At 44.5% G+C, this 22,791-nt stretch overlaps 4 protein-coding genes across 4 annotated transcripts; 3 read left to right on the forward strand and 1 right to left on the reverse strand.

The window, feature by feature from the left end:
- Nucleotides 1–3,255: 3,255 nt before the first annotated feature.
- LOC310947327 (olfactory receptor 11A1-like) lies at nucleotides 3,256–4,831 on the forward strand (the record flags this gene model as incomplete). The annotated part of the gene is made up of 2 exons (XM_083914117.1): nucleotides 3,256–4,179; nucleotides 4,679–4,831. 2 exons carry the CDS (start codon nucleotides 3,256–3,258, stop codon nucleotides 4,829–4,831), a joined length of 1,077 nt encoding a protein of 358 aa, XP_083770243.1.
- A 7,150-nt stretch (nucleotides 4,832–11,981) lies between these two features.
- On the reverse strand, nucleotides 11,982–12,911 carry LOC310947023 (olfactory receptor 10A6-like; the record flags this gene model as incomplete). Its single annotated transcript, XM_083913641.1, has 1 exon — nucleotides 11,982–12,911. The coding sequence occupies one exon, from the start codon at nucleotides 12,909–12,911 to the stop codon at nucleotides 11,982–11,984; it is 930 nt and encodes a 309-aa protein (XP_083769767.1).
- A 3,203-nt stretch (nucleotides 12,912–16,114) lies between these two features.
- Nucleotides 16,115–17,062, forward strand: LOC310947330 (olfactory receptor 11A1-like; the record flags this gene model as incomplete). Its single annotated transcript, XM_083914120.1, has 1 exon — nucleotides 16,115–17,062. The coding sequence occupies one exon, from the start codon at nucleotides 16,115–16,117 to the stop codon at nucleotides 17,060–17,062; it is 948 nt and encodes a 315-aa protein (XP_083770246.1).
- Nucleotides 17,063–21,175: 4,113 nt separating this feature from the next.
- On the forward strand, nucleotides 21,176–22,138 carry LOC310947331 (olfactory receptor 11A1-like; the record flags this gene model as incomplete). Its single annotated transcript, XM_083914121.1, has 1 exon — nucleotides 21,176–22,138. The coding sequence occupies one exon, from the start codon at nucleotides 21,176–21,178 to the stop codon at nucleotides 22,136–22,138; it is 963 nt and encodes a 320-aa protein (XP_083770247.1).
- Nucleotides 22,139–22,791: the final 653 nt, after the last annotated feature.

Below are 22,791 nucleotides of genomic sequence, written 5' to 3' on the forward strand. Positions count from 1 at the left end.
GACATAGTCGACAATGGGACATAGTCGACAATGGGACATAGTCGTCAATGGGACATAGTCGTCAATGGGACATAGTCGTCAATGGGACGTGGTCGACAATGGTACGTAGTCGACAATGGGACATAGTCGTCAATGGGACATAGTCGACAATGGGACATAGTCGACAATGGGACATAGTCGTCAATGGGACATAGTCGACAATGGGACATAGTCGTCAATGGGACATAGTCGACAATGGGACATAGTCGACAATGGGACATAGTCGTCAATGGGACGTGGTCGACAATGGGATGTTGTCGACAATGGGACGTAGTCGACTATGTCCCATTGTCGACAATGGGACATAGTCGACAATGGGACATAGTCGACAATGGGACATAGTCGTCAATGGGACATAGTCGACAATGGGACATAGTCGTCAATGGGACGTGGTCGACAATGGGACATAGTCGACAATGGGACATAGTCGACAATGGGACATAGTCGTCAATGGGACATAGTCGACAATGGGACGTGGTCGACAATGGTACGTAGTCGACAATGGGACATAGTCGACAATGGGACATAGTCGACAATGGGACATAGTCGTCAATGGGACATAGTCGACAATGGGACATAGTCGACAATGGGACATAGTCGACAATGGGACATAGTCGTCAATGGGACGTGGTCGACAATGGGATGTTGTCGACAATGGGACGTAGTCGACTATGTCCCATTGTCGACAATGGGACATAGTCGACAATGGGACATAGTCGACAATGGGACATAGTCGTCAATGGGACATAGTCGACAATGGGACATAGTCGTCAATGGGACGTGGTCGACAATGGGACATAGTCGACAATGGGACATAGTCGACAATGGGACATAGTCGTCAATGGGACATAGTCGACAATGGGACGTGGTCGACAATGGTACGTAGTCGACAATGGGACATAGTCGTCAATGGGACATAGTCGACAATGGGACATAGTCGACAATGGGACATAGTCGACAATGGGACATAGTCGTCAATGGGACGTGGTCGACAATGGGACGTAGTCGACAATGGGACATAGTCGTCAATGGGACGTAGTGGACAATGGGATGTTGTCGACAATGGGACCTAGTCGACAATGGGACGTAGTCGACAATGGGACGTAGTCGACAATGGGACATAGGCGACAATGGGACGTAGGCGACAATGGGACGTAGTCCACAATGGGACATAGGCGACAATGGGACGTATTCGTGAATGGGACTAGGCGACAATGGGACGTAGTCGACAATGGGACGTAGGCGACAATGGGACGTATTCGACAATGGGACGTAGGCGACAATGGGACGTAGGCGACAATGGGACGTAGTCCACAATGGGACATAGGGGACAATGGGACGTAGTCGACAATGGGACATAGGGGACAATGGGACGTAGTCGACAATGGGACGTAGTCGCCAATGGGACGTAGGCAATAATGGGACGTAGGCGACAATGGGACGTAGTCGACAATGGGACGTAGGCAATAATGGGACGTAGTCGACAATGGGATGTAGGGGACAATGGGACGTAGTCGACAATGGGACATAGGGGACAATGGGACGTAGTCAACAATGGGACATAGGGGACAATGGGACGTAGGCGACAATGGGACGTAGTCGACAATGGGACGTAGGCAATAATGGGACGTAGTCGACAATGGGACATAGGGGACAATGGGATGTAGGGGACAATGGGACATAGGGGGCAATGGGATGTCGGCGACAATGGGACTTAGTCGACAATGGGACGTAGTCGACAATGGGACGTAGTTGTCAATGGGACGTAGGGGACAATGGGATGTAGTTGTGAATGGGACGTAGTTGTCAATGGGACGTAGGGGACAATGGGATGTAGTTGTGAATGGGACGTAGTTGTCAATGGGACGTAGGGGACAATGGGATGTAGTCGACAATGGGACGTAGGGGACAATAGGACGTAGTCAACAATGGGAAGTAGTCGACAATGGGACGTAGTTGTCAATGGGACGTAGTTGTCAATGGGACGTAGGGGACACTGGGACGTAGTCGACAATGGGACGTAGGGGACAATGGGACGTAGTCAACAATGGGAAGTAGTCGACAATGGGACGTAGTCGACAATGGGACGTAGTCAACAATGGGAAGTAGTCGACAATGGGACGTAGTCAACAATGGGACGTAGTCGACAATGGGACGTAGTCGACAATGGGACGCTAATGCTCAGTTGAATGTATGTATTTTTTGTTACTGTCTGATGATCTTTTTTGGCTTTAGCTGTAAACGTAGCATTAACAGCATGTATTGTTGCTATGCTATCACACACTTTTGATCTGCTGTTAAAGGAAAAATGAAAGAAATGTTTATTTGATGTTTGAGTGGGTTCTGCATCGGCCCGTGTTTCACCTTTCCACCAAGTTTCATGAAGATCAGGCGAGGTCCGATCAGTGAGGATGCGTCTGACACTGAGGATGTTGTTAGAAGCACTGATCCCTTCGTCTTCTGCTTGGTGCGTGCTGCGGTTTCATGTTCAGTGTTTTGTTCCTGGTCTCTCATGTTGTCTCTCAGCTGCTGCCCCTCCCCCTCCTGCGGCTGCAGTGATTGGCTGAACACGGCTGTTTTCACTCACTATAAAGGATCTGGAGAGAGCTCCAGACGACGCCAGCTTTGAGGCCTTTGGTGTGTTGGTTGTTGATTCTTGAGTCTTGGTGCACGGGGTCGGTCATCTTGCTCGCTTTTGGAGGGAGGGTGTTCACGTTGGCGTTGTGTTGCATATGACGGCGATGTTGTTCAGTCTGTGCAGCGCTCTGCTTTTTCCAAAAGAACATTTCAGATGGTGGTTTGGAGATTTTGAGACATTTTTATTTCCATCCATCCGTTCTCTAAAACGCTGATCCCGGACGGGGTCGCCATTCCCAGCGGACGTCAGCAGAGAGGCGGGGTACGCCCTGGACTGGACATCAGACTATTGCTGCTCATACTTCCCTTTCCATTGATTATTTCCTCGGATTAATTCTGTTTTTTACTTCCCTCGTCCCCTGGCCTCGTGAGAATTGTACTTTTAGCTGTTAGGCTGTGTGCACTTCTACTTAGACTGGAACATTAAAGTATCTGTTTGGATATATTCCTTTATTCAGTGAGGCTACAGTGTAAATGGTGGGTTTATGCTGCTTGTGAGTTTTGAGGTTAATATAATCAACATGTGAAAATAATGCCTTTGGTAGTGACAAGTTTGTTTTGTCCGTTAAAACAGGAAAGATGGTAAATTCCACTTTGTCGTACTTCATCCTCAGCACTTATTTAGATGTAGGGACTCTGAGATACTTGTTTTTCATGTTAACTGCAGTGTTATACATTGTTATTGTTGCAGTCAACACATTTCTGATCGTGGTCATCTGTATGAACAGAAGCTTACATGAACCTATGTACCTGTTCCTGTGCAGCCTGTTTGTGAATGAACTGTATGGAAGCACAGGGTTGTTTCCGTTCCTCCTGGTTCAGATCCTCTCGGACGTTCACACTGTTTCTACTTCCTTTTGTTTCCTGCAGATTTACTGTGTGTACACTTACGCAAATATAGAGATTTGTAACTTAGCAGTCATGTCTTATGACAGATATCTTGCTATATGTTGTCCTCTACATTATAACACACGTATGACTTTTAAGAAGGCCATTATCTTTATTGCTGTTTTATGGTTTTACTCTTTTGTGAAATTCTTAATTACTTTGTCCTTAAACATCCGTTTGACACTTTGTGGAAACATCATAAACAGCGTGTATTGTCATAACTACCTTGTTGTTAAGTTGGCATGTTCTGACACTAAAGTGAATAACATTTATGGACTTTTTGGTATTGTAGTCACCATTTTGGTTCCTCTACTTCCGATCCTTTTCTCCTACATGAAAATCCTCAAAGTGTGTTTTTCTGGCTGTAAACAGACCAGACAGAAAGCTGTCAGCACCTGCACACCTCACCTCGCTTCCCTCCTGAACTTTTCTTTTGGCTGCTGCTTTGAAATAATCCAGACTAGATTCGATATGACCAGTGTTCCCAGTTTGCTGCGTATTATTCTGGCAGTGTATTTAATCATCATTCAGCCACTTTTGAATCCTGTCATGTACGGATTGCAAATGTCAAAGATACGGAAAACATGTAAACATGTCCTGTGTGATAAGATGATGGTATGTCGCACAGATGTCATGTCGATTTAACAGCTAAAGTGTATATCCACATGCACCCAACAGTCATGACTCCAGGGACAAATTGTGTCACCTAAATAAACAGTCTCTCCCAGGGGACCTGGACAAATGCCTTCTCCAGATCTACAAAACACATTTAGACTGGATAGGCCCACTTCCAGGCACCTCCAGGATCCTTGCAAGAGTAAAGAGATGATCTGTTGTTCCCCCTGTAATTGGCACACACTCTCTGGTCTCTGAAACCTACAATAAAGGGCGTGTTTGTCAGATTCAGGAGTTTCTTAAAAGTAATCCTTCCATTGCCCCATGACCCCCTTAGTGGAGGTCACCAACGTCCCGTCCTTACAGTACACAGCTTGGATGGTTCCCTTTCCCCCTCCTTAGGTGCTGGACATTTTTCCAGAAGCACCTTGGTGCCGCCTGAAAGTGCTTCACCATGACTTCTCCGAACTTCTCCCACACCCGCTGCTTTGCTTTGCAGTCAGACAGCTTCCCTGACAGCCAGTGTCCACCAGTGTTCATGTATAACCACCACATTGAGGCACCAAGACCACAGCTCACCACCGCAGCTTCAGCAAAGGAAGCTTTGTACATTGCCCACTCGGGCCTCCGACCTCCACAGGATGATGTGTGAGCTGAAGATCTCTCCGACAGATGCCCCCTCCAGACATTCACCAGATGGTGATCAGTTGTCACCTCCGCCCTTCTATTGCACAAGATTGCTGCTCATGGGGGAATCGTTGGGTCTATGTAAATCAAAAGTGAATCAGAGTGTGGTCTTTACCTACTCCATATGTAAAGTGTCCTGAGATGATTTTTGGAAATAAAATTGAATTAAACTGAACTGAATTATTCATTTGAGTGTCCCAAACATGTGGCCTTAGATCAGGTGCTACGATCACAAAATCAATCAACGATCTTCGGCATAGGATGCTTTGATACTACAGTCAGTCAGGAGCATCTTTATGTTCGAACATGGTGTTCATTACAGACGATCCATGACTAGTACAGAAGTCCAATAACAAACGGCCGCTCTGGTTTAGACCAGGGAGGCTGTCTCCATCATTGCACCATGTGGGTGTTTAAGTCTCCCAGCAGAACTATGGAGTCCCGTACTGGAGCCCAATGCAAGAGTCACATCAGGTTCACCAAGAAGGATGAATATTTCAGGTATACGCAAAAACAACAGTCAGAGTTTTCTCCCCCACCAGCCACAGGCATAGGGAGGTGAGACTCTCCTCCACCAGGGTAAAATCCTATGCAGCGGTTCTCAGCCAGGGATCTGTGAGGATCCCCACCCCCATCCGGCTCCTCACACCCTGGGAAACCCCAGAGAAGAAGAGGGCACAATACCTTTATGGTCGTACGGTTACAGAACTGAGATGTGTAGAGGTAAGCCGCACCAGATCTGACAGTTAAGGCCAAGCGTGACGGATGGTTTGCCTGTAACAACAGGAACTTTACTGCATGTGTTGCATTTGGGAGACGGACCAGAATAGTTGTTGCAGCCGGAGGAAACGGTCTATAAATAGATAAAACATGTGGAAACCATGGATGTAAAGGTGAAAACAGGCTATTGTGTGAACACTTGTGCCAACATCAACATCCCATTATCCTAATCCTTCTTTTCTTTGTTTTATCATTTGAAATCCAAAGTTCATAAAATTGTCTTTCTTACTTAACGTCACAAAAGTTAGTTACATAACAAACAGGCTTGTTTCAAACCAAACCATGATCTATTCCGATACCTGACCCAGTAGTTTTGCTGCCTAAACCTAAACCGTGCACATTGAAAGTGTCAGTGTGTGAAGAGTTGGGAGTGAGAATATGTTGGTCATGACATGAATGAGGTGGGACTGAAGTGTTGATACGCCGTTCATAAAAGGATATAAACAGCAAATATCATTTAGACAATAGACGACAAAAGGTGTAAAGTTATGTCCTTTCACACTGGTGCGCAACAACGCGCTCGTGGGGCGTCAGCCGGAGTCTTTGTGGTGAGTTCAAGGTAAACTTTTAAGACCTGATGCAGATAACGTCAGTCGGCCCTTGTTACCTTTAGTTCTTTGTCTCAAGCAGCAGCCGTTTGAAACGTGACTGATTGAATGAATGTGCAGTAAAAATAAAAGAATCCTGAATAAAAACTAACTTTACTCTCATCTGTAACTGATGTAAGACTCTGAAAGGTGTTGTGGGAAGTTACATCACTGCAGCTCGTTAATGAAGTCCCTCAGGTCAAAGGTCACTTCAGCCCGTCAACATGTTTGTCCCTGAGGCGTCTTCACATCAGACACAGTTTCCACTAATGAAGCTGTGAGTTACAGAGGGAGCTGTTGACCATGAGCACAAACACACTCAGCACTGATGGGTCCACAGAGGGCGGATCATGGCCTCCCCTCAGACCGCGCTCTGGCAACCTCAGGACCAACAAACACATTAGAGCACAGTTGTTTTGCTGGTCAGTAAATGTTTGATATGAACTGTAACGTTCTGATGACGTAAGAGCAGAATCTGAGGTCACTGTTGGGTTGATCCCTGCACACATGAGCTCTGTAATGATGTGTTAATATATAGTTTTACCACCAGTGGGTGAACGGGCTGTGACGTAACCTGGAAACTGGAAACTTGGCCGACTTCCTCGTTGTCGTGCTCGCTAATCGTATCATCTGATCTGAGGCCGGATGTTTTGGACACTCGGGTGAAGAGAGGGGCAGAGCTGTCAGCTGATCACCATCTGGGGATGAGTGGGTCAGAGGACGGGGAAGGTTCTGGACAGACCGGGTAAACCCAAACCAGTAGTGCAGGTGAACTGGGACCGTCTGGAGGAGGCCCCTGTCCCAGAGACCTTCAACTCACACCTCCGGAGGAGCTTTTCTGGCGTCCCTGTGGAGGTTGGGGGCATCGAACCGGAGTGGGTGATGTTCAAAGCTTCCATTGCTAAAGCAAAGTTCTGGTGGAAGTTACTGAAGTAGTCCCACAACTCCACAGAGGCAAAGTAGTGGCAGTGATTGATAAGATTTGTCCAGAAATGTTAAAAGCTTTGTGTTGGGAGGGGCTGTCCTGGTCCACACGTCTCCAACATTTTATGGAAGTCTGGGTCATGGTCATGAAAGCTGGGTCGGGACCCAAAGAACCAGGTCCAGGTCAGGACCCAAAGAACCAGGTCCAGGTCAGGACCCAAAGAACCAGGTCCAGGTCAGGACCCACAGAACCAGGTCCAGGTCAGGACCCAAAGAACCGTCCATCTGGGAGGAGGCCTCGGGGAAGACCCAGGACCAGGTGGAGAGATTAGATCTCCACACTGGCCTGGGAACGCCTCGGATTCCCCCAGTTAGAGCTGGTTAATGTGGCCCGGGAAAGGGAAACTCCAGATATTCTGAACACATACACACACATACTTTTGATACTTCTTGAATTGAACTTATCAGAAAACTGAGCAGGAGAGTTTGGTTTCTTTGGACTCTTCTTTTCATTTGTTTTTTTTTTATATTACAGTGCCTTATTTTGGTAACAAGCTGATGATGTGTATTATTATTTTTTTGCATTGATATTAAAATATCAACTGTACAAATACCAAGACCCACTCCTTATAGTGAATCAGTTCCTGATGCAACTCCTACCGGACCCAGAGCCACCAAGATATCCCTTGATGGCCCTCCTGCTGGCATCGAGTGTTTTGATCAGGTCACACTAGTTGCATGCTCTAGACTCCAGAGCTTGCACTGTGGGGGGGTTGTTATAAATTTATGACATGGGGGTCTTATTGTTAGCATGGCAAAGGTCTTTTGAAACTCAATTATCACATTGTGATGGAATTCAGAGGTTGGGTCATGTGGTGATTCATAGGGCCATGAGTCTCGAAATCATCTTCAGTTTATTTTATCCAAGTTTGTGATGCCACTAATAATGAGTTGATGTAACAGGTGATGTAAATTGTAAATGGACTTATTTAGCGACTTTCTAGTCTTCTGACTACTCAAGGCACTTTCACACTTGTCACATTCACTGATGCAGTGGACATCCACAGACCATCTAATCTACTCATTCACACCACATTCACACACCCATGCGCAGCACAGGGAGCAATTCGGGGTTCAGTGTCTTGCCCAAGGACACGTCGACATGCGGACGAGGACGACCACACTGTCACTCAGCCAAAGCCGCCCAATGTATGTATGGTATGTATCTATGTATGACCCACTTGCAGCACAAAGGACTTAGAATAAATGGAGTTTATAGTTCTGGTGGCCCTCCTGCTGGCATCAAGTGTTGATAAGGTCACTCACGGTGCATGCGCTAGACTCCAGAGGATGCACTGTGAGTGTGACCTAATCATGGGGGGGGGGTCTTGTAAATTTATGACATGGGGGTCTTATTGTTAGCATGGCAGAGCTCTCTTGAAACTCAATTATCACATTGTGATGGAATTCAGAGGTTGAGTCATGTGGTGAGTTATGGGGCCATGAGTCTCAAAATCATCTTTTTTTTTTTAATCCAAGTTTGTGATGTCACTAATAATGACTGAGTTGGTGTAACGGGTGATGTATGACCCAGTTGCAGCACAAAGGACTGAGAAGAAACAGAGATAGTTCTACTGAAGCTCAGGCAAACAGTACAACAGGCAAAGCAGTGGCAGGGGGCTTTCGTCAAGGCAGGCAGAAGTTTGGTACCAGGAAGACAACAGCACAGGCAGACACTCCGATGAGGAGCAGGAACCATATAACCAGGCGAGCCGTCAGAACCAGGCAAACAGGAACCAGGAGAGCAGAGACTGAAATCTTGGTCAGGGACAGAAGGCTGAGGCAATTACCAGGATGCAGACGAAGCAGAGGAATCCGTAGCAGGTAAGGTCAGTACGGGGAAGTCAGGCAGGAAACCACAGCAGAGTCTCGCATGGCAACGAAGAATCTGGCAGAGGAGTGAGTGTGGAGCTGGTGAACATATACCGGGCTGATTGCAGGTGATGAGGGGCAGCTGTGTGCACGGGTGAGTATGAGACTGATGAGGGGCAGCTGTGTGCACAGGTGAGTATGAGACTGATGAGGGGCAGCTGTGTGCACAGGTGAGTGTGAGACTGATGTGGGGGGCGTGGCTGGCAGGTGGAGTGGGGCAGAGGCGGGACGAGTGGAAAAGCACTGGGAGCAGATGGCTGGGACATTCACTTCTACTGTGTTCACTATTTCTATTTTCAGTTTTTTTAAATAAAACATTTTTGTTTTTGTTTTTGTGTGTGGACACGATGTCTTTCCTGGCTGGCTCGCCAAAGTTTATGTAACCAGCACCGGGTGTCTTAATTAACAATGCTACTAGTAATGATACAACAAGTAATGTATGGGCCATGTCATAAGAAGAGGTCTAAGTTCATGAGGAGAGATATGGTAACTGACATGACATGTGTGCTTTATACATTAAACTTTATACATAAAACTGTCCCAAAAAAATAATAAAATAACAAAATGATGTCCTTTCTGTTTCGGTAGTTTATTTTTCCTGGTTTCATTTGCTTCGGGTCATTTTGCATCAGGTTTGTTTTGTGCTTTCACGTCATTTTCATTCAGTTATTTATCTGTTTAGGGTCCGAGCACGAAAGTGCCAAGAAACCTACTGTTTTTGATGAAATTGCTTATTTTCTACTGCACCATCAGATTTCAGAGACTTTCAGAAAGTGGCACACGGGTTAGAAGTCACTGGGGTCGGGTGTGACCAGCGGGCTCAGTGGGCCATGGCTTTATTATTGACTTTAACACTTATTTTCTGATGAAATTTTGTGTTAAAATATGCAAATGAGGCATTATCTAATCCTAACACTTGGTGAATTTGGAAGAATGTAGAGCAACAAACAGACAAAGTGAAGTCAGATGTCTGTTTTCTCTATCGTCTGAAATATGACGAGTTGGCCGCGGGGGTGGGGGGTGGGGGGTGCTGTCCCGTGGACAGTTCCGGCCCGGTCGACTAGAGGGCTCTGCACCTTAGTGCGGAGGCTCCTGTCTGCCCGGGTTGGGGGGTCTCTGTGGCGGTTCTCCCTGTGACCTTGGACTGGGACCTCTCCCGGTGTGGTTGCCCCCCAAAGGGAGCTTCCTCTAGCCTCCTCTGTACCTCAGGTCTCGCTGCCCGGCCGTGTCTCTGCAGTGACAGCTAGTGTTTGTGTAGGTGTGTGTGTGTGTGTGTGTGTGTGAGTGTGTGTGTTTCTGTGTGTGTAGGTGTGTGTGTGTGTGTGTGTGTGTGTGTGTGTGTGTGTTTCTGTGTGTGTAGGTGTGTGTGTGTGTGTGTGTGTGTGTGTGTGTGTGTCAGCGTGGCTGTGTGTGTGTGAGTGTGTGTGTTTCTGTGTGTGTGTGTGTGTGTGTGTGTGTCTGTGTGTGTGTGTGTGTGTGTTTCTGTGTGTCAGCGTGGCTGTGTGTGTGTGTGAATGTGTGTATGAACGTATACATATGTGTGTATTTTGTGTATTTGTGTACTTTCTTCTCCTGATTTTATTTGATGTTTCTCTTTGAGGAACTTTTCGATACTTTTCTGTATGAAAAGCACCAAATAAATAAAGGTTGATTTGAGTAAAAGAAGAGAAATTGAAGAAATTCTATAAACTGACCAATGAATGATAAACATTATTATTGCAGGAGCCATATTCTGATTAATATTATTTGTGTGTTTGTTTTCAGCGTCCTCTGTTGAGCTCGATGCCTTTGTTCTTAAAGTGTCAGCAAATAGTTTTCTACATGGCCCTCAGCCAACACTCTGCTTCTTTGTTTCAGTATTAAAAGTTTTTATCTTAACTAAAAAAACACAGGGACTTTTTTGCAGACTCATTTTGAATAACCTTTATTTATACAGGTCAAATCTCACTGGGACCCAGGGTCTCATTTGCAAGAGAGGCCTGTTCAGGTCGGCAGCAGCACAACACAAAGTGACAGACTAACTGAACACACAGGAGACACAACACACAACACAAACAGTAAAATAATGCAGTACAAGCTGCAAAGAACAAGTTAAGTACAAGTGCAGACCCCCACAGACTGTCTCAACAGCAGTTTGAAGTCCCCTAAAGAAGTAAAGCTGGACCGCTTCAGCCTCTGCTGGAGCTGGTTCCAGATCTCAGGTGCAGCTTCAGCCTCTGCTGGAGCTGGTTCCAGGTCTCAGGCGCAGCGTAGGAAAAGGCCTTCCTGCCAAGTTCAGTACGAACTGACGGGTCGGCAAACGAGATGAAGTCCAGGGACCGGAGGCTGCGGTCGGACTGTTTCTGTACCAGATACATTGACAAATAAGAGGGGAGCGGTCCGATAATGGATTTATAGATAAACAGACACCAGTGAGTGGTTCTGTGTGTGGAGAGTGAGGCCAGTGTGTGAGAGAGTACGATGCACAGTGATGTGTGAGGGGTTTACAGCCAGTTATGGATCTCAAGGCCTGTGATATGAGTGAGCAGAGGCATTTATATTTATATAAACAACATCCCCATAATCCAGGAGGGGCAAGGAAGTGGCTGCAACAATACGTTTTCTGGCTTTAAGAGAGAAACAGGATCTATTCCTGAAGAAACCTCAGCTTTAACCTCAAACATTATATTCTTCACCTCATGGACTGGAGCATTGTAAGAGTCCAGTCTGCAGTCAGTCACCAGGGATGTTTATTGGAAACAGGAAAATCTGAGAAACATCACTACAGAGAGTATTTATAATACACATAAGTGATTTAACACTATTCTCAATCCTATGGCAACAACATGAACTGTCAGTATTAACAAAGCACAGCCAATTCAAAGCAAAGCCCTGAGAGACTGTCTCAGCGGTCTACACTTTAACACGAATTAGACTTTTACATGTGATGCGTATTTTGGACATTTTCAGCCCGTACAGTAAAGGGTTTAAGAGCGGTTGGCACATCAGCCAGTACAAAGATAGAATAATGCGTATTGTGTTTGGGACGCTGGTCATATTAAACCTGCCCTGCACTATTTCAAAGAAAGCCCCACAGGAGAAGTTGAGCAGAGACAGTAGGTGAGGTGTGCAGGTGCTGAGAGCTTTCTGTCTCGTCTGTTTGGAGCCAGAGAAACACACTTTAAGGATCCTCATGTACGTGAAACAGATCAGAGAAACAGGAAATATGATTGCTACAAACGTGCCAATGAGTCCGTAAATGTTAATAATGGTTGTGTCAGAGCACGCCAGTTTCACTATTAAGTAATTGTTGCAGTAAACTCTGTTAATCATGTTCCCACACAGCTGTAAACGGGAACTGAGTGATAATGTAATAAGGCACAAAACACAACTATACAACCATATAAGAGCAATAAACACTGCAATCTTACCAGACGTCATAAGAGTGTTGTATTGCAGAGGACGACATATAGCAAGGTACCGGTCATAAGACATGACTGCTAAGTTAAAGAACTCCACAACTCCATAAGTGTACAAACAGAAAATCTGTATGAAACAAAAGGAAGTAGAAACATCGTGAACGTCAGAGAGAACCTGAATCAGGAGGAAAGGAAACAACCCTGTGCTTCCATACAGCTCATTTACAAACAGGCTGCACAGGAACAGGTACATAGGTTCATGTAAGCTCCTGTTCATACAGATGACCACGATCAGCACAACATTAGAACCAACAATCAACACATACAAACACATGATAATCAGAAAATACAGGTATTTAAACAGCCCTGTGTCAAAGTAGGCACCGAGTGTGAAATATGACACCTGTGTGGAGTTGATCATCATCGTTCCTTTGGTTCAAAATACACAGAAACAAAGTGAGTTTAACACAAACGCCACATGTTGTTTGTTCAGTGCACAGATATTTTAAACATGCATCACAGAGTGCAGCTGAAGCATCATCACAAGCAGCACTCAGCCTACCTCCACTCAACGAATGAGCCACAGTTCATGTGTGAGCGTCCGTTCATGTGAGCTTCTGTTCCTGCAGAGAACAACACTGAGCACAACACTGGAGAACACGACCCACAGATAAAAAGTCACAATAATCAGCAAATATCTAAAAACCCCAGTGTCAGAGCGGGCGACCAGTGTGAAATATGAAACCTGTGTGGAGTTAATCATCATCCTCCGCACGTAAACAACATTCATTGTAATTGCACTAAACCATTTACTCCCTTCATTAAAGTCTTTATAATGTTTAGATCAGAAATAACAAACCACAGTCGGTGCAGTCCGACGGTGAGTCCGTCCTCACTGAGCTCAAACGTTCGCTTCTTGTAATCATTTCAAGTGAGGAGACGCCTACAGCAGCACGCTGACGTCATCATCGAAGGACCAACCAACGGACTCTGGATCGAACGTCGAGGGAGAAACAAACTAAATGAAGAATTACAGAACAGTAAAAAAGTCCAATACTGAGAGCATGCTAGATAGACTGAGGGTGACTCGCCCCCTGTGTGTCGAAGCACACGAACCGATTGCTCAAGAGATTCACGCCAAATAGGGGTCAACTAACAAAGTCCAAGTGCTGAAACCGCAGCTTTCAGCGGTGCATTCAGGCGCTCCTCTTTGCCCCTGTGTCACACAGAAAGCACCATCCAGACATCTCAGCCTGGATGAACAGCAGCCTGCCTGCTCGGCCCACGCTCTTGGTGGCTCCATGGGCCGGTGCACTGCTGCTGCCAGCCCACCGCACTTGCAACAAACATGGCCTTTCCCAATAGCAATGAAGCAGCAAGAGGAAACATTGTTTTCCTGCCAAAGAAAACTTATCGGCCTGCTCAGCCAAGGCCAAACTATCTGTTGGTCAAAACTAAATAATGTCCCCCTGGGACTATTAAAGTATTTCTGATTCTGATTCTGATTTCTTCAGTGGCTTCACGACAGAGCTAGCATTTTATACATTAGCTCAGACAACTTGCCGTCACCAAGGCTGTGTAGAAAGAGGAGTTTGTGGGCCCGCTGTGATTCTGAAACCTGAAAGTCTTTAAAAGCTAACCTTAACCGTAACCCCGCTACAACAGGGTTAGTTTCATCATTAGAGCAACACATGACGCCCTACCCTCTCCAACTAATCTACATCTGTGGTTCGTGGAGGACCCAGCCTGTCCCCAGGGTGCTGCACCAGCAACCCTTAAACACATACTGGTGGGTTGTAAGGTGCTGAAATGCTTGGCGGCCGACCTTGAAAAGAAGAGGGTAACCACCAACACCATGCCCCTGGAAGCCCAGACTACCTTTCTAAAACTGGGAGTAAAACCGGGAGAGAAGCAATTGATCAAGTCTCTGAACCAGTCCAGCCCACTGGATGCAGCCCGGGATTGGGAAATGAGCGTTGACCTAGGCCAGAGGCTCACCTTCCCACCGGAAATTGCAGTTACCAACTTGCGCCCAGACCTGGTCCTCTGGTCCAAATCCTGTCAACGTGTCTTCGTCATTGAATTGACAGTACCATGGGAGGAGGCCATCGATGAAGCATACTGAGCAGAGGATCGGGGCTGGAGTGTTAAGGTGCGACCAGTGAAGGTTGGCTGTAGAGGATTTGTAGCCAGTTCCACCACGAGGCTCCTGAAGGAGGTCGGCACCAGAGGGCAGACTCAACGAAGAGCATCAAGGAGTCAGCCAGTGTCCGAAATGAGCAATCATTGGTTGTGGCTGAAGAGAAAGGAGACCATTTGCTCTGCCAGATGGCCGCAGGGTGCCCCCAGTCTGACACACACCCAGGTTGGATCAGCCTGTGGTGGGCCAGCCACGGAGGAGGGTGTCTTGTGAGAAAAGGCCGAAACGCCCCAAGAGACCGTGGTACACAACTGATGATGTATTGGACTGGTGGCACCAGGCGGTCAATTCCCAAATCTCTCAAACCAACCCCACTCAGAGAACATCTTCATCATTATGACTGAGCTGATCATCATGGGATAGTAACACCAAGTCCTAGCAAGAAGCCCGGGTTAATCACTGACTGACCTCTTACTGACTGAGACAAGACTATAAAAGAATGTGCGTGGGGGAGTGAGTGTTGAAGGCCTGTGTGTGTGAGAGATGTGGAGAGATGTGAAGTGTTTGACATGCATAGAGGGTCTGGCGTTTTGAGATGTGTGCTTTGGCAAACTGCTATCTGCATGTTGAGCAGCTGGCTCACATGGTTCCAAAGAAGGAAAGTTTGTGAGGCTCGGATGGTCCAAATTCAGAGGAAAGACAGCAGAGTAAAGAAAGTGCAAAGACATACTGTGAATTAAACAACTGGAGTTTTGCGGACGTTGTCATTTTGAAGTTGTGGCGCAGTTGAAATTCAGAAGTTGGGTGTGGTTGTAAAATCCAATCGTCACTTTGAATCAAACGTTGCGCCGTTACATTTTTGGTAGACGTCACTCATGCCAGGATTGGTTTGGAAGCCCGTCATACAGGAAGCTGAGTGTGACAAATAGCATCAGCTGAGAGGGCCTAGCAGTTAGCTACAGGCCCAGAGAGCATAGGAATGACAGAACAGAACTACTGTCATGACTGTTTATGCATGATTAGGCAGGAAGTACAAATGTACATGTAAAAAGGAATTGGTATTTCCTGCCTGTCATGACATAAAAGAGGTGGGACTGCTGTGTTGATGTGCCCTTCATGAAAGGATATAAACAGCAGATCACTGCAGCATGCCTTTAGTTTCTGCAGCACAGCAGCTGACACATGCAGAGCTGTGTTTCTGTCATTTAAGTAATCTATTTAAGTCTATCTTTACCTTGTGTGAGGCTGATGAGTGAAGGGTAAGTTTGTGCCGTCTGTGAGCTTTGAGGTTTGTTTCCTGATTGTGCTCTTGATCATTTAAAACAAAACAGAAGCAGTGTTGTCAATGTGAAGCTCAGCAAATGTGAAGATGATGCCTTTGTTATTAGGAAAGGTGTCTTTAAGTGAAGGAAATTGTAAATTATGTGTTGAAAACAATGCTAAACAAACATTTTTACAAGTTTGTTTTGTCCGTTAAAACAGGAAAGATGGTAAATTCCACGTTGTCGTACTTCATCCTCAGCTCTTATTTAGATGTAGGGACTCTGAGATACTTGTTTTTCATGTTAACTGCCATGTTATACATTGTTATTGTTGCAGTCAACACATTTCTGATCGTGGTCATCTGTATGAACAGGAGCTTACATGAACCTATGTACCTGTTCCTGTGCAGCCTGTTTGTGAATGAACTGTATGGAAGCACAGGGTTGTTTCCTTTCCTCCTGGTTCAGATCCTCTCGGACGTTCACATTGTTTCTAATTCTTTCTGTTTCCTGCAGATTTACTGTGTGTACACTTACGTCCATGTAGAGTTTTGTAACTTAGCCGTCATGTCTTATGACAGATATCTTGCTATATGTTGTCCTCTACATTATAACACACGTATGACTTTTAAGAAGGCGATTATCTTTATTGCTGTTTTGTGGTTTTACTCGTTTGTGAAATTCTTAATTAGTTTGTCCTTAAGCATCCGTTTGACACTTTGTGGAAATGTTATAAACAGCGTGTATTGTCATAACTACCTTGTTGTTAAGTTGGCATGTACTGACATCACAGTGAATAACATTTATGGGATTTGTGGTACTGTCGTCACCATTTTGGTTCCTCTACTTCCGATCCTTTTCTCCTACATGAAAATCCTTAAAGTGTGTTTTTCTGGCTGTAAACAGACCAGACAGAAAGCTGTCAGCACCTGCACACCTCACCTCGCTTCCCTCCTGAACTTTTCTTTTGGCTGCTGCTTTGAAGTAATTCGGAGTAGATTTGATATGACCAGCTTTCCCAGTTTGCTGCGTATTATTCTGTCACTGTATTTAATCATCATTCAGCCACTTTTGAATCCTGTCATGTACGGATTGCAAATGTCAAAGATACGGAAAACATGTAAACATGTCCTGTGTGATAAAATGAAGGTCTGTCGCAGAGATGTCATGTAGATTTAACCACTAAAGTGTTAATGCATTATTCATGTCTTGCCTTGAAATGTGATTAAATGATTAAAAACATGCAGCTAAATTGAAAAATGTGAGAGTGTTTGTTGTGGTTATTGCAGTTTTTCATGTTTATCCACATTCACCCAACAGTCATGACTCCAGGGACAAACTGTGTCCCCTAAATGTTCACACAGAGCAATAAACACACACTTATTATAACAAAGGGCTCTAACCTCTATGGAATACTAACTGAACTGCATTAGTTCAGATCATGTTCATACACATGGTTTAAAGTTGATTTAACTGCTAACTTTATGAAGTTAAAGTTGCAAAACAACACAATTCCAGCATTAAAATCTAAATCTGCAAGTCACCTTTTCTTAGAGGTGGGATTGTTTAGTTTACATGGTGGGGACTTAGATGTTAATCTTAGTTTTCACTGCCTTTGTATTCATTTAAGTGTAGAATATAAATGAATAGAACATTTAATGTTGTCTTTAAGATGTAAAATAAACACAGGAGACGATGTGTGAGCAGAGCCAGGGAGCATGTTGACAGTCATCTGTAGTTTTGACTGTGCCGTGTGAACTGGTGTCATTCTTTGAAACACTTCATATAAAGTTTTGATTGGATATAGTTTGCAGAGGTGGGAGCTTTATGTTGAATGGGTTGAGTTTTGGACGGGTTAACAAATAAACCTTCTGTCATGAACAGAACTGGGACCCAAATGCAGACACGGAAACAGAGTCGGGTTAAAGAGTCTTTAATGATTGAATAACTATATACAACAGTGTCCAGTGCACAAGGGAAAAGGAGTTTGGTCCAAGTGAAGGTGTCACTGTCCTGAGCGTGTCCAGTGTAGGTGAGGTAGCAAACAACAGCGGGATGATCACGGGAAGAACACAAGCGGGTGGTAGGCAGGCAGACCGGGAGGCAAACAGGGGAACAGGATCACGGGTAACTGAAGCAAAACAGAACAAAGAAACAATAAACATCGAAACACGGAATCTCAAAGATCAAGGGGAGCCAAAGATCAGAACACGATACGACATAGATGATGGAACGATCTGGCGCCGAATGCGTCTCACATCCGGCATCTTATACTGGTAGGAAGGTGATTAGTGGGATTGGAAACAGCTTGTCCAGAAAACCATGCGGCCCGGCTCCAACAAACAAACACAGAGAGGGAGACAAACACAGACACTGAATGAGATTCAAACTGAAATGCTGAAGACTCTAGACATTGTTGGGTTGTCCTGGGCCACACCCCTTATCAGTGTTGCATGGAGGTCAGGGACAGTGCCTGTAGAGTAGCAGACACCCTGCTGGTGGATCTGATTTTGACCCATCCAGTCTACATGTGTGTCGTAGACTTAGAGAATGCTTAGGAATGTGTCCTCCTGGGTCTTCAAAGAGTATTTCATACTGGAGCCGTTAGAATAGAATAGACTTTATTGATCCCACAGCGGGGAAATTCACGTGAGCAGTAGCTTACACACAGACACAGACAACACAGACCCTTAGTTTACATAAGGTAAACAAAGATAATTAAAAATAAAATAGAAGATAAAAATAAAGAATAAGAATAGAAAATATACTATATACAATATACAACAACTAGGAGGATGAGCAGGACTGAACTTCCCTGGTATGCTCTGGAGAGGGCGTTAATCTCTCATTGAGGGAGAAATTTGAATCCGAAAAGCCAGAATCAGCGTGGCTGAATTACTTTGGTGGGGCAAGAGTTTCAGATCTAAGCAATAACAAATTCCTTTTTGTGTGAGAAGAGCTGTGACTCTGCTGAGTGTGAATCTTCTAAATAACAAAGGATTTTGTAATTTACTATCTGAACTTCACTAATGAGATTAGCATTTTGAGCTTTAAAGGATTCTATCTCCTTTTCTAATGTTGTTTTGCTCTGACAGACAATGTTAATTTGCCGGTGGAAGTTCAGGAGCAAACATCTCAACACTGAACCTTTAGATGTGTCGCTGAGAAGTGAGTCTATTTCTTTACTGCACTCACTTAAGTCCAATGTGTTAATGAACTCAGGGTAGCCAGACTCAAGGCTCTGTGCTAGGGAAGAAATGAAATTCTCTACACGTGGGTTTTCCATTGTGTTAAAATGGAAGGTGAGTTTAAACGTCTTGTCTAGTACAACAATGCAATTGTTTTGGCTGTGGTGTTGCTTGGCAGACACCCTGTGATGTTACTTGGGCGGTACACTAGCCTAAAACAACAGTTCCTCTGGTCTACACTATGTGGATAGCTTGCTTCCTGCACGGGGAGGGGCAACTACAGCACCATGTGATTCTGGGACCAGAATTCACACTAACTGAGATGCAGGGCCGTCAGTCAGGGAATAATATCTGTAAAGTGCTACGCAAGCTGAGACACGTGTAAGAAACAGCTGGGTATGTAACTTTATCCACAGGGCTGGTAGCACACTGTGGCTCTATCTATCTCCACTCAGGTTGAAATGCAAGGCAGTTCCAACAAAGTTCAAGCTCTCGGGTTCATAGGGCCGGGGGCACGCTATGAGTTAAGGGGAAGGAGCACTTAATTTAGCAACAACTTATGACAAGACTCATTAGATTGCATTGAATATGTGATATTAAAATGCTAAAACAAACTTGAAAAGCTAGCAACAATAGCAAAATCTTATGGGTAACTATCAGGCTTACAGAGGTTATTATTCTCAAATCGCTTTAGCTTAATTTGAAGAATTAATCAAATAACACCACTTTATACCTGTTTGTAAGTTCAGCTGGATGTCTACTCCTGTGGAAGACAAGTGGAGTTCACTGGAACAACTTTTTGATGACGAATATTTATATCACACAATAATGAATTATTGCCAACAGCCAACATAACAAAGCCTCACACGGGGCACCAATGTAGGTACTTTAGGTTAATTGGATCAAAAGTGTGACTAATAATCAAAATGAAAGTTCACATTGATCCAGAGATGAACATTCATCTTTGGGATGCTGGTTGCACCTACACCATGTAATGCGAGTAACGCAATGCCCGTCTTTAAGTGGCGTCTTTGCGTTGACTTTGTATGTAATCACGTCGCATCTATTACGTCTATTGTGTCCGGACTGAACGCATCTTAACTGCATTGGTGTTGGTCCAGCCAACAACCCATCTCCATAATCTGGTTGAGGTAAATCCTAACCCCAACCCCAGAGTTGGTGACCTTTGAGTGGTGACTGAATGTGTCGATTGATAGATTTGTATGGACCCTGATGAGGAAGTGGATTGCTGCTCACTGTAGTTGTTGTTAGCTAGTTAGCACAATGAGCCTTGAAGCTAGTGGTCCTACCACCTGATTCAGAATCCGCATTTATTTTATGGCTGTCCTGAATTTTTTGAGCTCCAAATATTGGGGTGCTGAAGTTAGCTGCAGCCTGAGTGTGGAAGGGGCCACCAAGCTCCCAACTACGTAGACGGTGTTAATTTTCTTTAAATAAAAACAACACCAGTCTGCTCCAGCTAAAGCCCAGAGAGCTCTTCACAGGTCAGATGTCTCGGTTATAACCTGACTCAGTCAGAATTGTCTCTGACTCGCACATACTGCAGTAGTTTACCTGAATTCCTAAATAAGCAGCTGATTACTGGCAATTGCTTGAAGAAACATCTGAATATTTGAATATTTGGGTCCAGCCCAGATTAAGTTGGGAGTGAAAATGTGTTGGTCATGACATGAATGAGGTGGGACTGATGTGTTGATGTGCCCTTCATGAAAGGATATAAACAGCAGATCACTGCAGCATGCCTTTAGTTTCTGCAGCACAGCAGCTGACACATGCAGAGCTGTGTTTCTGTCATTTAAGTAATGTGTTTAAATCTATCTTTACCTTGTGTGAGGCTGATGAGTGAAGGGTAAGTTTGTGCCGTCTGTGAGCTTTGAGGTTTGTTTCCTGATTGTGCTCTTGATCATTTAAAACAAAACAGAAGCAGTGTTGTCAATGTGAAGCTCAGCAAATGTGAAGATGATGCCTTTGTTATTAGGAAAGGTGTCTTTAAGTGAAGGAAATTGTATTTTTTGTGTTAAAAACAATGACAGTCAAACATTTTTACAAGTTTGTTTTGTCCGTTAAATCAGGAAAGATGGTAAATTCCACTTTGTCGTACTTCATCCTCAGCTCTTATTTAGATGTAGGGACTCTGAGATACTTGTTTTTCATGTTAACTGCCATGTTATACATTGTTATTGTTGCAGTCAACACATTTCTGATCGTGGTCATCTGTATGAACAGGAGCTTACATGAACCTATGTACCTGTTCCTGTGCAGCCTGTTTGTGAATGAACTGTATGGAAGCACAGGGTTGTTTCCTTTCCTCCTGGTTCAGATCCTCTCGGACGTTCACACTGTTTCTAATTCTTTCTGTTTCCTGCAGATTTACTGTGTGTATACTTATGCAAATATAGAGATTTGTAACTTAGCCGTCATGTCTTATGACAGATATCTTGCTATATGTTGTCCTCTACATTATAACACACGTATGACTTTTAAGAAGGCGATTATCTTTATCGCTGTTTTATGGTTTTACTCTTTTGTGAAATTCTTAATTACTTTGTCCTTAAGCATCCGTTTGACACTTTGTGGAAACATCATTAACAGTGTGAATTGTCATAACTACCTTGTTGTTAAGTTGGCATGTTATGAGCCTCTAGTGAATAACATTTATGGACTTTTTGGTATTGTTATAACCATCTTGGTTCCTCTGCTTCCGATCCTTTTCTCCTACATGAAAATCCTCAAAGTGTGTTTTTCTGGCTGTAAACAGACCAGACAGAAAGCTGTCAGCACCTGCACACCTCACCTCACTTCCCTCCTGAACTTTTCTTTTGGCTGCTGCTTTGAAATAATCCAGAGTAGATTCGATATGACCAGTGTTCCCAGTTTGCTGCGTATTATTCTGGCAGTGTATTTACTCATCATTCAGCCACTTTTGAATCCTGTCATGTACGGATTGCAAATGTCAAAAATACGGATAAGATGTAAACATGTCCTGTGTGATAAAGTGAAGGTCTGTCGAAGAGATGTCATTAATGTGACAAACTGTTAATGTGAGATCTGATGAAGTGAAACAAAGTTCCAGGAATGAATTTCTGAAGCAATAAAAACCTTGTGTCATGAGTTAAAGAGGACTCAGTGGGACATCTTGATTGCTTTTCTTGTGTTTGTTGCACACATCAAACCCTGATGTTATTCAAACAGACTGTGAGTGTTAATGCAAAAGGAACATCACTGCGTGAACAGAACAGATTGTTGCATGTGCTTTGCTGATGCTATGGGGTCCATGTCCCTGATGGGACCCCGAGTTAGGGAGCCAGTGAGCATCAGCATTCACTTAGAGAAAGGATGGAAAAGGCTGTTTCTAAAGGTGACGTGATCATGTGGTTTACGCACCCTGGATGACGAATAACCAACATATGACTCTAGTCCTCACCATGCAACATTTGATGTTAGACATTAAATGGCGTCTGATTGACCCCAAGGAGAACAGGAGGGTTCAATTTGGACGGTTTGTTGCCACATGTAAAAGTTTTCCCTGAATTTTAATTCACGTTAATTTTGAAGATTTTTACCAAGTTTCTTGTTAAAGATAAATTATATAATTCAGTAAATCTGTGTCTATATATGTTGTCATGTGTGACGACGGAGAACACACGGAGGAGGGGACCCAAATGCAGACACAGAACTCAGGAGACAGTTGGT

The sequence above is a fragment of the Echiichthys vipera genome (genome assembly GCF_963691815.1).
Source record: "Echiichthys vipera genome assembly, chromosome: 5".
In the NCBI taxonomy this organism is placed as follows: domain Eukaryota; kingdom Metazoa; phylum Chordata; class Actinopteri; order Perciformes; family Trachinidae; genus Echiichthys; species Echiichthys vipera.